General features: G+C 39.9%; 2 protein-coding genes across 9 annotated transcripts in view; one reads left to right on the top strand and one right to left on the bottom strand.

Annotated features, from left to right (window-relative positions):
- TMEM87A (transmembrane protein 87A) overlaps positions 1–7,866 on the bottom strand; it is a 96,118-nt gene extending 88,252 nt beyond the window's left edge. The window contains exon 1 of the mRNA XM_049706445.1: positions 7,728–7,866. Within this exon, the coding sequence (XP_049562402.1) occupies positions 7,728–7,737 (10 nt within the window). The 5' untranslated portion in view covers positions 7,738–7,866. The remainder of the gene's footprint in view (positions 1–7,727) is intronic.
- GANC (glucosidase alpha, neutral C) overlaps positions 1–13,318 on the top strand; it is an 81,375-nt gene that overhangs the window by 44,844 nt on the left and 23,213 nt on the right. For all 8 annotated transcript variants that reach the window (XR_007475757.1, XR_007475756.1, XR_007475758.1 and 5 more), the window contains 6 exons: positions 1,842–1,985; positions 3,089–3,185; positions 6,359–6,460; positions 7,791–8,034; positions 10,475–10,539; positions 11,119–11,195. Coding sequence is in view for 4 of the 8 variants with exons in the window: in XM_033435694.2 (XP_033291585.1) it covers positions 1,842–1,985; positions 3,089–3,185; positions 6,359–6,460; positions 7,791–8,034; positions 10,475–10,539; positions 11,119–11,195 (729 nt within the window). In the remaining 4 variants the exon portion in view is untranslated. The remainder of the gene's footprint in view (positions 1–1,841; positions 1,986–3,088; positions 3,186–6,358; positions 6,461–7,790; positions 8,035–10,474; positions 10,540–11,118; positions 11,196–13,318) is intronic.

Here is a 13,318-nt window from a genome sequence, read left to right as displayed (position 1 = left end):
GAGAAGCCTGTGCCACCAACGCGCCTCAACAAAAGATCCCGCATGCCTCAACAAAGTTTCCATGTGCCGCAACTAAGACCTGACGCAGCCAAAAGGAAATTAAATAAATAAATAAGTAATAAAATAAATATTAAAAAAAAGATGGGGATGCCAACCACATTACAGACCTTGGTGGTACCATATGAATTACCAAGTGCACAAAAGCTGTGATTTTGACTTCTATTATGATAGACTCTATGATATATCAAAGTACTTAATAATAGAGACTTATTATATTTTCAAACTGTATAAATTTTTACATAAAATAGTATTGTATAATATTATTAAAGATGATAATGATATATGAGAAAGTATCTTGCAAAGTATAACGTGATATTAAAAGTAAGGTACAATAATAATTCTTAAAACCTTATAAGAATCACAGAGAGAACTGGAGAGGCCACATCTAGAGAAGCATTTTCAATCAGCGGTGGTGATGAGAATAATGATGTCTGATATAAACTGAGTATGTGCTGTGTGCCAAGCACTATGCTACTCACTTTGTGTGCATTATACCATTTCATCTTCACAATAACTCTTTGAAGTTGGAATTGTAATTAACTCTAATCCCACAGGTGAGGAAATCAAGGCATGGACAAGTGTAAAAACCTGCTAAGTTCACCCATCTAGTAAGTGGTGGACCTAAGATTTGAACTCAGGTCTGTCTCCCAAGCCCAGCTCTTAACCACTAAACCCTAGTTTCTGAGCATCCTGTATTAGGATATAGAAAATAACTTAGAGCAGGGGTAAAGAACACGTGGGCCAATCTGGCCTTGCTCATTTGTTTCCCTATTGTCTAGGCTGCTTGCACATAACTATAGCTGGGTTGGGTTATTGAAAAAGAGGCCTTATGGCCTGAAAAGTTGAAAATATTTACTGTCTGGTCCTTCCAGAAAAAGTTTGCCAACCCCTGCCTTAGAGGGTGCTAAAAAGAACAGTCAAAGTGGTTAAATATTTGGAACCCATATAGCTGTGTTCATAGAAGTATACATGATTAGAAATAATTCAAAGTAAAGAGTCAAAAGAAAACATATAAGCCTCCTCCAGTCATTTGAAAGGCTACCATGTCGGGGAGGCAGCAGATGTATTCTGTGGTATCCCAGAAGGCAAGCTAGGCCCTGTGAGAGGATGTTACAAGGAGCAAGACTTTCAGAAGATAATGGAATGAGCTGCCTGAGGGACTCCCGGTCATTGTAGCTATTGAGTCAAATGCTGAGAGACCAGGGATTCTATAAAGGGATTGCAGCACCATGTTAACTACATGACTCAACAGCCCCTTCCCACTCTAAAGCTAACAATTCTATGTAGAACACACACTATAGATCTTGCTAACAAACGGGTATCCTAGCTGTCAAACCTCTCATAGTGTTCGAGGGAAGGGGGAATCTTTTCATGGACAGCTATAATTGCCCATAGTTAAGAGTTGTAGCAGATGATGGATGATGTAGAGCCTAATTGTGAACATTCACAACCTTTCCTGTAGTGATTCTCCAGGGGGTCTCAGAGCAGACCTGTGGGCCACATGGGAGTACAGCACAGCACTCTTTCATTCATAAGTACTCAACAAGTACTTATTGAGAACCCTCTGCCATTTAGGTTGTTCTAGGTGTTCGGGATTTATCCATGAACAAAACAGACAAAATTCCCTGCCCTGTGGAACTTTTAACCTAGCAGGGGACAGAGCATAGATAATAAACATAACAAATAATAAATTAAATGGAGTAAGAAAGAGGAATAGGGACGGCTATCATATTAACCTTGTCACTGTAGGAGTTTTATCATGACCAAGATTGACTTCCTAGGGATCTACTGACATCCTCCACATATGGAACGACATGAATGAGCCCTCTGTCTTTAGAGGGCCAGAACTAACCATGCAGAAGAATGCCATTCATCATGGCAACTGGGAGCACCGAGAACTTCACAACATCTATGGCTTTTATCAGGTAAAACATCTAAAAAGCAGCCACCTGGATCCATGTGCCCTGACTTTTGGGCTGAAAGTCATTTGCTTTAACAACCATGCTGTACAGTTCATTTCTTTGTGTGTCTTTTCTGACAACTGTTGATACAATGGGTCTTATCAGGTTGTAGCCAGTATAAGACTCATTATTTCTCCCTTTGCATCTTTTCCATCTATAATGAACTTGATTAATTTATAGATATTGGTTGATTAATGATAACATAGAAACATCTTCCTTGACAGGAGCCATTGGTACATGGCATTAGATAATACCTCAAACCTTTTATTGAAGTAGGCTGTGTATAAATATGTAAACAAAGGCAATTAAAACAGATTTTTTTAAACTTCACAAACGTCTAAATACAGCAAGTCTTATATTCATACCAGGGGAGTAAGATTTAGAACACAGATGCACAATTTCAATATGTATACTTCTAAATGTAGAAAGCCTTCCCTAAGTACTTAGCCTTCTCAATAGAAGGTGGTAGAATTGTTTTTCACTTGCCAGTCACATCCAAAAAACTTGGCAGTCACTTGCCCTAATTTATATCCTTGGTTCTTTGTTATCTTCAAAATGTAGTGGTGTTCCTGTGGGCCTCCCACAAATTGCTGTTTTCCAGCGGGAGCTGCTGGCTACATACAGCATGATTTTCAGATGCTATCTGTGTACTTCTCTACACAGCCTCTTGCTATAACTGTAAATTATCAATACTTTATAGCTGGAGAATTTTCTTATGTAGGCCAGGGCCAGTCACTTAACCTCTCTGAATCAGTCTCAGAGGTTTTTGTGTAGGTTACTAGAGAAAATCTTATAAAAATGCCTCACAATAGTAAGCACCAAGTAAATACTATTATTTACTCTTATTTCATTGCTATTTTAATGAGATAAATTGTTTCACTCTTTTAATAGGGGAATTTAGAGTAGTTTCATTACATCATGAAAACTATTGGGCAGATTTTTAATATTTTCCATTTCACATTCCCACCTACTATTTACTTTTTGCATGTGAAATAGCTTATTGGGGATGTCTGCACAGTGACATAATCCAGTCATCTCTTTGAAATTTTTCTCCTTTGACTTTATAGCAAATGGCCACTGCAGAAGGACTGATCCAACGATCTAAAGGGAAGGAGAGACCCTTTGTTCTTACACGTTCTTTCTTTGCTGGATCACAAAGATATGGTAAGGACTGGTTCATATGATCAGACTTAAAAACACAAGCTAGCAATCTGTCTCTTTTGACAGATGGTGCTACTGTGTTGATGCCTTCCTTTTCAGTAGGTCAGGTCTTAGATTGTAGAGAGCAATGTGCTCTGAAGTGTGCATTTTGTCCTTTGAGACTGAGTAAACCAATTTTAATAAAGTTTAGTTACTTTTTTCCCACTGAAGAACTGGACACTTAGTTGTTGGGAGAATGACTTCAGAGTATCTGTTTGCTGGGATGGTCATCTTTTTTTTTTAACATCTTTATTGGAGTATAATTGCTTTACATTGTTGTGTTAGTTGCTGCTGTATAACAAAGTGAATCAGCTATACATATACATACATCCCCATATCTCCTCCCTCTTGCGTCTCCCTCCCACCCTCCCTATCCCACCCCCTAGGTGGTCACAAAGCACCGAGCTGATCTCCCTGTGCTATGCGGCTGCTTCCCACTAGCTATTTTACATTTGGTAGTGTATATATGTGAATGCCACTCTCTCACTTCGTCCTAGCTTACCCTTCCCCCTCCCCGTGTCCTCAAGTCCATTCTCTACATCTGCATTTTTATTCCTGTCCTGCCCCTAGGTTCTTTAGAACTTTTTTTTTTTTTTTTAGATTCCATATATATGTGTTAGCATATGATATTTGTTTTTCTCTTTCTGACTTACTTCACTCTGTGTGACAGACTCTAGGTCCTGGGATGGTCATCTCTGATCCTGTCTCTTTTATTTATCAAGACCAGAGAAAATATACTTTAACACATTCCTTCAACCACCTGTTCCACTCAGCAATGTGGTTTAAAATAGACCCAGCTTTTGCTTGTGGTCAGCATCATCTATAACTGGATCCGGTTTACTAGCTAATGTAGATCTAGTTCAACTTAACCACCCTGTGGCAGGAAGGCTATTTTAAGTCCCCTGGCCTTGCATAAATAACCTGAAGCTTAGGTCCTAGTTTGAGGAATCCAGCCTTTATTGTACCACAGACAATATTAGGCCTCCTACTCCACCCCTGAAAACCAGCCCCAATGGCACTCTGAAAGATGCCAAAATATAATCATCAGGCAAAGATTCAAGTACAGAGATACTCAGCATTAGTCCTTAAAATAAAAATTAAAGAAAATACAAATATCCAACAATACGGGAATAGTTATTATATTATGGTATATCCGTATGATAGACTATCACAAGGCTATTTAATATAGTAGCATTAATTGCATGAGAAAATTTTTGTGACATCATGATAAAAGAAAAAAAAAGCAGAAAGCCTAAATGTTTATATATTATCCTGATTTTGTTAAAAAAAATAAATATATGTAGGTAGTAATCTAAGTAATTATAATACTGTGGTGATTATGAGTGATTTTAATTTTCTTCTTTTTACTTATCTTTATTTTCCAAATTCTCTACAAGTATCCCTTTTAATCACTATAACAAGTAAAGTCTTTGAATGTAAACACTTATAAGCAGCAGTTTAAAAAAGATAATGGGGGTGGGGGAGGGATGGACTGGGAGTTTGGGGTTAGCAGATGCAAACTATTACATAGAGAATGGATAAACAATGGGTCCTGCTGTGTAGCACAGGGAACTATATTCAATGTCCTGAGAGAAACCACAATGGAAAAGAATTTTAAAAACTGTATATATATGTATAACTGGATCACTTTGCTGTGCAGTAGAAATTAGCACAACATTGTAAATCCACTATACTCCAATTTACAAAGAAGATAACAGAAGATACGCATACTAAGTAATCTTTGATCTCTTAAATATTGGCTCACTGCCTAGTCTTCAGTACTCTGTGTGAAGCTATCGATTTGCCCCAAACCATAGCAAGTGAGGCATTACAGAGAACACTGCTGTGTCAAGTTCTATGCTGAGACCAATAGCCAGAGAGAGCTTTCAGCAGAACAACCACATGAGACCTGAAAACATCTGAACGTTTACATGAACTTCGTTTCTTGATAAGAATGTTGTCATGTGGGTTTCAACATCATTATGCAGATATGTACATATCTCATCTGAAGTCAAGAAGAAATTATGAGAATACTATTTTAAAAGTCCCTCGAAAATATTTTTCTTTGCTCCCCATAGGACAGCCTAAAATTTCTACAGAATATTAAAGCAAAAATAGCTACCAAAAGTATTTTGGTAAAAGATTGACAAAAATGTTTCAGGAGTAATCTAGACTTAGTAACGTAAGAGTTTTTTTCCTTTTATGATCCTCTTTAGTGTTATATACCTTTACAAGCTCTTATCAACTATTCAGTGCGCAAGAGCACTGACTTTAGAGTCAGACTGCCTGAGCTCAAATGCTACCATATCCATTGTTTGCCATATTTCCCTCACTGTAAAATAAAGTTAAACAATGTTTACCTGATAGAGTTGTTGTAATGATTAAGTGGGATAATACAGGCAAAGCAACGTAACACCTGGCTCAGTGAGGGCTCTGTAAATGTTAACTATTGTTATTGCTGCTATTATGTCTCCCTTGTACCGTCTTAAGTCCTCTTATAGAGGATTTTGTGGAGTTAGGGGCAGTGTGTGGTGGATAGGCATATAGATTAATGGAACAGGATAGAGAATCCAGAAGGGGTCCCACACATATATGATCAAATAATTAGCAACAAAGTTGCTAAGGCAATTCAATGGAGAAAGGAGTTTTTTCAATAAATCGTGCTGGCACATGGGGTATCCATGTGGGGGAGGGGGAAGAACCTTGACTCTTACACCATAGACACAAAGTAACTCAAAATGGAATATAGACCTAAATTATAAAAGCTATGACAAACAAAAAGCTTCTAGAAGAAAACATAGAAAATCTTTGTGACTTTGGGACTTTCTTAGCTAGAACACAAAAAACATGAACCATAAAATAAAAAAAGATAAACTGGACTTCATCGAAATTAAAAACTTATGCCCTTTCAAAGATATTGTTAAGAAAATGAAAGTCAAGCCACAGACTGAGAGAAGATATTTGCAATATACATATATATCTGTCAAAGGACTTGTATCCAGAATATAGAAAAAGAAAGAAATGTTTTCCTTTATGTTGGTTTGCCTATTACAAATAAGGAATCTAAATATGAAATTGAGTACCTGGGCTGATTTGTGATTTTTTTTCTTTTAATACCTTCTTACTGATGACCAAAGGTGCTGTGTGGACAGGTGACAACACAGCAAAGTGGAGTTACCTGAAAATTTCTATCCCTATGTTACTCACCCTCAGCGTGACTGGGATCTCTTTTTGTGGAGGTAAGTGATATCCTCAAGCTTGACGTGAGAGAAAATCAAAGGGAGGGTGTTTTCTTTTTATTATTATTATTAATTTTTATTGGAGTGTGGTTGCTTTACAATGCTGTTAGCCTCCACTGCAGAACAAAATCAATCAGCCATATAAAGGGAGGGTATTTTCATCAAAGCTGGTCACAAATCTCTTCTTGTGAGCTGTTTTCAACAGGGATACTCTATGGCCATACCACCCTGAACGTGCCCGATCTCCTCTGATTTCAGAAGCTAAGCAGGGTCGGGCCTGGTTAGTACTTGGATGGGAAACAGGGGTAAACATGGGAAAGAGAAAATGAGGAGAGGGAAGGAGAGCAGACTAGAGAGGAGAGTGAAGGGGATGCTTCAGAGCTGTGTGTGTACTGTCTGAACTGAGAACATGAAGAAAGTCATCAGAAAGTGAGCCAGAGTGTTTCTTTCCCTCATTCTCTTACTGCTCCCTCCTTAGACACTCTTGATAACTGAGTATCTCTTCTTAAAACATGCCTTTTCTACCTGAAAGTGAGAAAAATGGAGAGAACTACAAAGAATTTAGCAAATCAGAAATCAGCCTTACAGAACTCCTGTGACACATTTTAACTGTTCAATACACACACACACACACACACACACACTCTTGGAAAAGATAAATTTAATTAAAATAAGATTCTCTGATGGGCTGCCTTTCCCTAATCCTAACAATTCCCTGCAGGTGAGAGATCCCAGTATGGAAGGTGCTCAGCATGGCTACAGGTCCAGCTGCTCCTTGTTTTCAGTGGGCCTGGGAGCACCTTAATATCACTTTTTGATAGATGTGGTTTTTTATGGCATTGGTCCACATTCAATACAAGGAATATGTATCCTGCTTAAGGGATAAGCACGAATTTCTCCCTAAACCTCTAATTCTGATTATATCTTTCCCTTTAGTTCTTTCTATAATTTTTATCTTGCTTCAGCTGTTGATTTCAAACAAAATCAATTGCCAAACCGCCACCCCACCCCTAAACACAGACTTATTGAATCAGGCAGACATTTTGCAATTTCTGGGTTACCTGGGCTCAGGACATACAGAAATGTTGATCTTACAGTAAAGCCTTTTGACAGGAAAAAAATATATTCAAAGAGCATACTGTCAGATCCCCAAATAGCCTTGAGTTTTTTAGTATGTGCTCCCTAATTTGAGGCCACAGTTTTATGCTGTCATTTTGAGTGCGCATACAGCGCCTTTGCCCTGTCCGTCTTCAAGGCCTTATCTTACCTGTGTACATCGTCTGTTAGACGTCTGGGTGTCTGACTCAACCTTTCTTAATTGACTAATCAGCGGATGTAGGCGGCTTCATCGGGAATCCAAAGGCAGAGCTGCTAGTGCGGTGGTACCAGGCTGGAGCCTACCAACCCTTCTTCCGTGGCCATGCCACCAAGAACACCAAGCGACGGGAACCCTGGCTCTTTGGGGAGGAGCACACCCGGCTCATCCAAGAAGCCATCAGAGAGCGCTACACCCTCCTGCCCTACTGGTATTCTCTGTTCTACTCTGCATACGTGGCTTCCCAACCCGTCATGAGGTAAACAGGCTTCACCAGTCACACCAGCAACCAATCTCTACCAGAAGATCCCCTCAGCCACTGGCAATGGAGTGATTACAGTGATTGCAAAAGAAAAGCCAGGTGTTTAACCAAGTGCCAATCGGCTTATTGAGCACCAACTGTGAGCAGGGTCAGGCAGTGGAGGTCACAGAAGATAAAAACTAGATCTCCTGCTACTTGGTGGTTCAAGTGTTAACATCTGTAGGAGGAAGAAAGAAAAGAAAAAGGAAGTGACTTTGTAACTGAATTCATCCAATATTTAACCCATGTAGTTCCCCTACAAAACTTGCCACCGCAAAATGTGTCTCTTTGGCTTGAGGATTCTTGGGGGCTGATTGTTTTTAAGAAACAAAAGGCTCAGGAAGTCTTTCTTTTTAACCTCCTCCTTAACTGCCTAAAAGAATTTAGTTAAAGGACCTGGTCCAGGAAGTGCATTATCATCAGAGATATCTACAAGGAATTTGAGCTAAGCATGGTAGGGGGAACGTGGGGACCGAAGTCCTCTCTGTGTCCCATTGTCTCTGCATGGCCCAGCAAACATTTGTTTACCAAACATTTGTTTTTCCATCTCCGAGTGAATATCCTTCCTCCCCTTTGAAGTCCCAAACGCACTCCCTTCTCCTTTTCTCAGGTGCTATATGAGCCTCAATTGCCGATCTTGTCCTTAGGCATCATATTTTTATGGAACCCCCTCATATGTACATAATTAAATTTGATTTTCTCCTGTTAAATACTCTCACGTCGATTTAATTCTTAGACCAGCCAGAAGAACCTAGACAGGTAGAGGAAAGTTGTTTTTTCATCCCAACACCCACAAGCATCCTCTCATGAAGAACAACTTATTCTGCCAGGCTTAGCTCTATCTTACCCTTAGGGCTTTTCCTAGTGTATGAGTTATATTCTGATTCTATTTTGAAGACAGGATGTGAATAGCAACTTTCTGGGTTAGAGAACAGTACACACAGAGACAAACACAGTAAATACATCAAGACCTCTAGATTAGCAGTTCCTCAGCCTGGGTCAGATCAGAATCATCCGAGGAGGTTTTGAGAAATACAGATTCCAAGGCCATACCACCAACCTACTAGGAATCCCTTGGTTAAGTTCCAGGGATATATATTTTTTAGAAGTTTCCCTGGTGATTTTAGACATCAACCAGGTTTAGAGACCGCTGCTTTGCTATATTTAGTAGAAAAGGAATAGATTATTACAAAGGCTAGTGAATAAACTAAAAATAAGTTTCTCTTATTAAAAAATATCTTTTCCTCACGAAATTGAAAATAATATTAGAACCATTAGGTTAATATCCAGATACATAGATATTGAAAGTTTTATGATTTTTATAAGCCCACGTGCCTCCTAGTTAGTTGTGTACAATAACAATGAAACAAAACTCAAAACCCACACAAGTTTCTGAAACCTCCAAAAATGTTGCCAGCTTGAGAACAAGAAAAACCAGTTATTTTTATTTAAATAGGCAATGATTAACGATTCATGAAAAGCAGTGACAGAATGAAAAAATGGCACAGATTTTACAACACTATAAAATTCAGTTTTACAAACATTTAAGTTGTTTTACACCAAACGTGTTAGGCATTTGGACTTGGACAAAGCTCCGATTCTGTCAGAGTAGTATTTAGTGTTCAATAATAAGAAGGGGAAATTTCAGGTACCAGAATTCTCAAGCTTTCATTGAACCATTTAAGCTAATACATAGCTCTTTCACATAAGAAAAATATATAGTAATCACAAGTGCTCATAAAATCTTTTTTTATAAATGTATTTGTTTAATTTATTATTTTTGTCTGTGTTGGGTCTTTGTTGTTGCATGTGGGCTTTTGCTAGTTGCGGCGAGCGGGGGGCTACTCTTTTTTTTTTTTTTTTTTTTGCATTACGCGGGCCTCTCACTGTTGTGGCCTTTCCCGTTGCAGAGCGCAGGCTCAGCGGCCATGGCTCACGGGCCCAGCCGCTCCGCGGCATGTGGGATATTCCCAGACAGGGGCACGAACCCGTGTCTCCTGCATTGGCAGGCGGACTCTCAACCACTGCGCCACCAGGGAAGCCCGGGGGCTACTCTTCATTGCAGTGCACGGGCTTCTCATTACGGTGGCTTCTCTTGTCGCAAAGCGTGGGCTCTAGGCGCGCAGGCTTCGGTAGTTGTGGCACACGGGCTTAGTTGCTCCATGGCATGTGGGATCTTCCTGGACCAGGGCTCGAACCTGTGTCCCTTGCATTGGCAGGCAGATTCTTAACCACTGCACCACCAGGGAAGCCCTCATAAAATCATGAATCATACAAAAAGAGTCTTGGCTTTTTCCAATTTCCTTTGAATAGTTATAAAACTGAAAATCTAAGTGACTGAATTATAATAAAAATCTAATGATATTGAAGTAAGAAATTTCTTTTTTCCTTTCCCCAGGCCTCTGTGGGTAGAGTTCCCTGATGAAGTAGAGACTTTCGGTGTGGAAGATGAATACATGCTGGGTGAGCATTTCTTGATTAATTATAGTTATGATAAATACTTTAATTATGTTTTTCTTATTGTATTTTCTAGTGTAAGAATGCTAAAAAATCCCTAATCTCAAGAAAGCCAAAAACAAAAATAAAAGAAATTCCATCACCAAGATCTTTAGTGTATTAGTGGGATCACAGCTCTATTCTCTTGTCATGCAGCGCTTCGCATAACATGTTAACTTCACATAAACCCATTTTATTTGTGGATGTAAGTTGGGATTCTTGTCTGGGTCCACTCCTAAGCCTTATGATACCACCACAGGGAAGGGAAGTAGAAAAAAGTAAAGACTTGTGCCAGACTTGTCAGGGTCGCTGCCTGTAATCCTACTATACCATAGGAGGATTAATGACAGGTAATAATACAGTTACCTCTGAGCACCTGTCCTCTTTCTAACTAACAGTGCATCTCCCTGATGAATCATTGGTTCAACTCACCAAGATCTCTACCTTCAAGAAGTTCAGTTGAGTGGTCTTTGAAACCACAAAGAGAAGGGATGTTTTCAGACCTCTTATCATGATATTCAACTTTATTTCTTCTCCATTTTTCAGGAAGCGCTTTATTGGTTCACCCAGTCACAGAACCAAAAGCTACTGTGGTTGATGTGTTTCTGCCAGGATCAAGTGAGGTAAAAGTAAATGACAAACATCCGCATACCTTACATGCCTCACGTCTCTTCCCTTCAAACTTGGTGGCTTAAAATGACAAAAATTTGTGCTCTCACAGTTCTGGAGGCTTGAAGTCTGAAATCATGGTGTCACCAGGGCTGGTTCCTTCTGGAGGCTCTGAGGGAGAATCTGTTCCATACCGCTCTCCTAGCTTCTGGTGGCTGCCTGCACTCCTTGGCATTCCTTGGCTTGTAGCTGCATCACTTCAGTCCATGCCTCCATCTTCACAGTGTGTGTCTGTGTCTCCCTTACCATTGTCTCTTATAAGACACTTGTGATGTTATTTAGTGACCATCTGAATAATTCCAGATTACCTCCTTATCTCAAGATCCTTCATTTAGTCAAATCTCTTACCATAGAAAGTAATATTCACTCCGTCCAGGGATTAGGAAGCAAATATATCTTTTTGAAGAGCCACCATTCAGCCCACTACACTTGTCATTACTGATATGACAATAACCAGGCTTTTCTACAGAGTGCTCATGAATGATGTTCTTTCTGCTTGGTTTCTCTAGTAATTTGTAGTTCTGAAGGTGGGGCTCTTTACAAAGGTTCCCCTGCCAAGCAGAAACCTGAGAAAAAAGTTAAATATAACAACAGCTAAATAAATTGTCCTGCCAAGCATTTCTGCTGAGAGTTTCTCAAGTCGATTCTGACAAAGCGTAAGTTCCCATTGAGAACTAGCTCCCTTTCTGACTTAGCCACAAATTTCTATAATGACCTATTAACATTTCAATCACATTGTTGTGACTACGTAACCTATTCCTTCAACACTATTTCCCAGACTGTTCTGTGATTGTTTCTCTTGCTACATCTTCCCAAAGCCTGGGTAGGAAAGCCAAGCCGTTTCTTGCCAGAACTTCACCTTGCTGGTTAGCTAGTATTGCATCACACTGTGCAGGGAGCTATCTAAAGGCCTTGCTGTCACCTTCCCCGTGTTTCTGTGTGGCCCATTCCCTCTCCTGCAAATCTGTTTATCGGGGAGGGCTTCTCTGACACCCTGTTTAAGATTATAAACCGGGGCTTCCCTGGTGGCACGGTGGTTAAGAATCCACCTGCCAATGCAGGGGACACGGGTTCGAGCCCTGGTCCGGGAAGATCCCACATGCCGCAGAGCAACGAAGCCCATGTGCCACAATTACTGAGCCTGCACTCTAGAGCCCGCGAGCCACAACTACTGAACCCGCATGCCACAACTACTGAAGGCCATGCTCCTAGAGCCCGTGCTCTGCAACAAGAGAAGCCATGCAATGAGAAGCCTGCGCACTGCTACAAAGAGTAGCCCCCGCTCTCTGCAACTAGAGAAAGCCCGCATGCAGCAGCAAAAACCCAATGCAGCGAAAAATAAATAAATAAAATAAAATTTAAAAAAAGATTATAAACTACTCCCACTGCCCCGGTTCTGTCCAGCCCTCTTTCGTCCTTTATATTTCTCCACAGAACATGCCATTTTAAACATTCTATGTATTTACTTTTATGTTTTGTTTATTATTTATCTCTCCCATTAGAATGTTAGCATTTTGAGGACAGTGATTTTTATCTGTTATGGTCTCTGCTGTATCCCCAGCATCTAGATGGGCACGTGGCCCATAGTAGGCCTTTTGTAAGTACTTGCTGGGTGAGGAGCTTGGTGACTAAGCTCTGGGTCTGATCTACATTATGTTTTGTGCCAGTTGTATGCTTCCTAGGCTGGAGATCTTTGAATATGGCACCAGAGCACACACTCTATACCTCTCGTTTCAGTTAGTTAGACTGGAAATGGTCGACAGGAAATCCCCAAATATTGTTTGAATCCTTTTTTTTTTTACCTTTCACTCCCACCAGCTTTTTATCTAAAGCTAGTAGAATTCACCAAAGAAAGACATTACGAGAAAAGAAAGCTAAGACGATATCCCTTGTAAACACAGACGCAGAAATCCTTGACAAAACATTAGCAAATTGAATCCAGCCAAAGATAATACTTCATGACAAGGTGGGGCTGATCCAGTTGAATTAAGAGTTCACTGTAGCTAGCAACTGTCAGGTCACAGCCCTCTCACATTCACAGCAAGACAATGACAGATTCAACAGCCCAGCTTTATAA

Source organism: Orcinus orca, chromosome 2 (genome assembly GCF_937001465.1).
Source record: "Orcinus orca chromosome 2, mOrcOrc1.1, whole genome shotgun sequence".
NCBI lineage: Eukaryota > Metazoa > Chordata > Mammalia > Artiodactyla > Delphinidae > Orcinus > Orcinus orca.
This window is presented reverse-complemented; position numbering and strand designations above follow the sequence as displayed.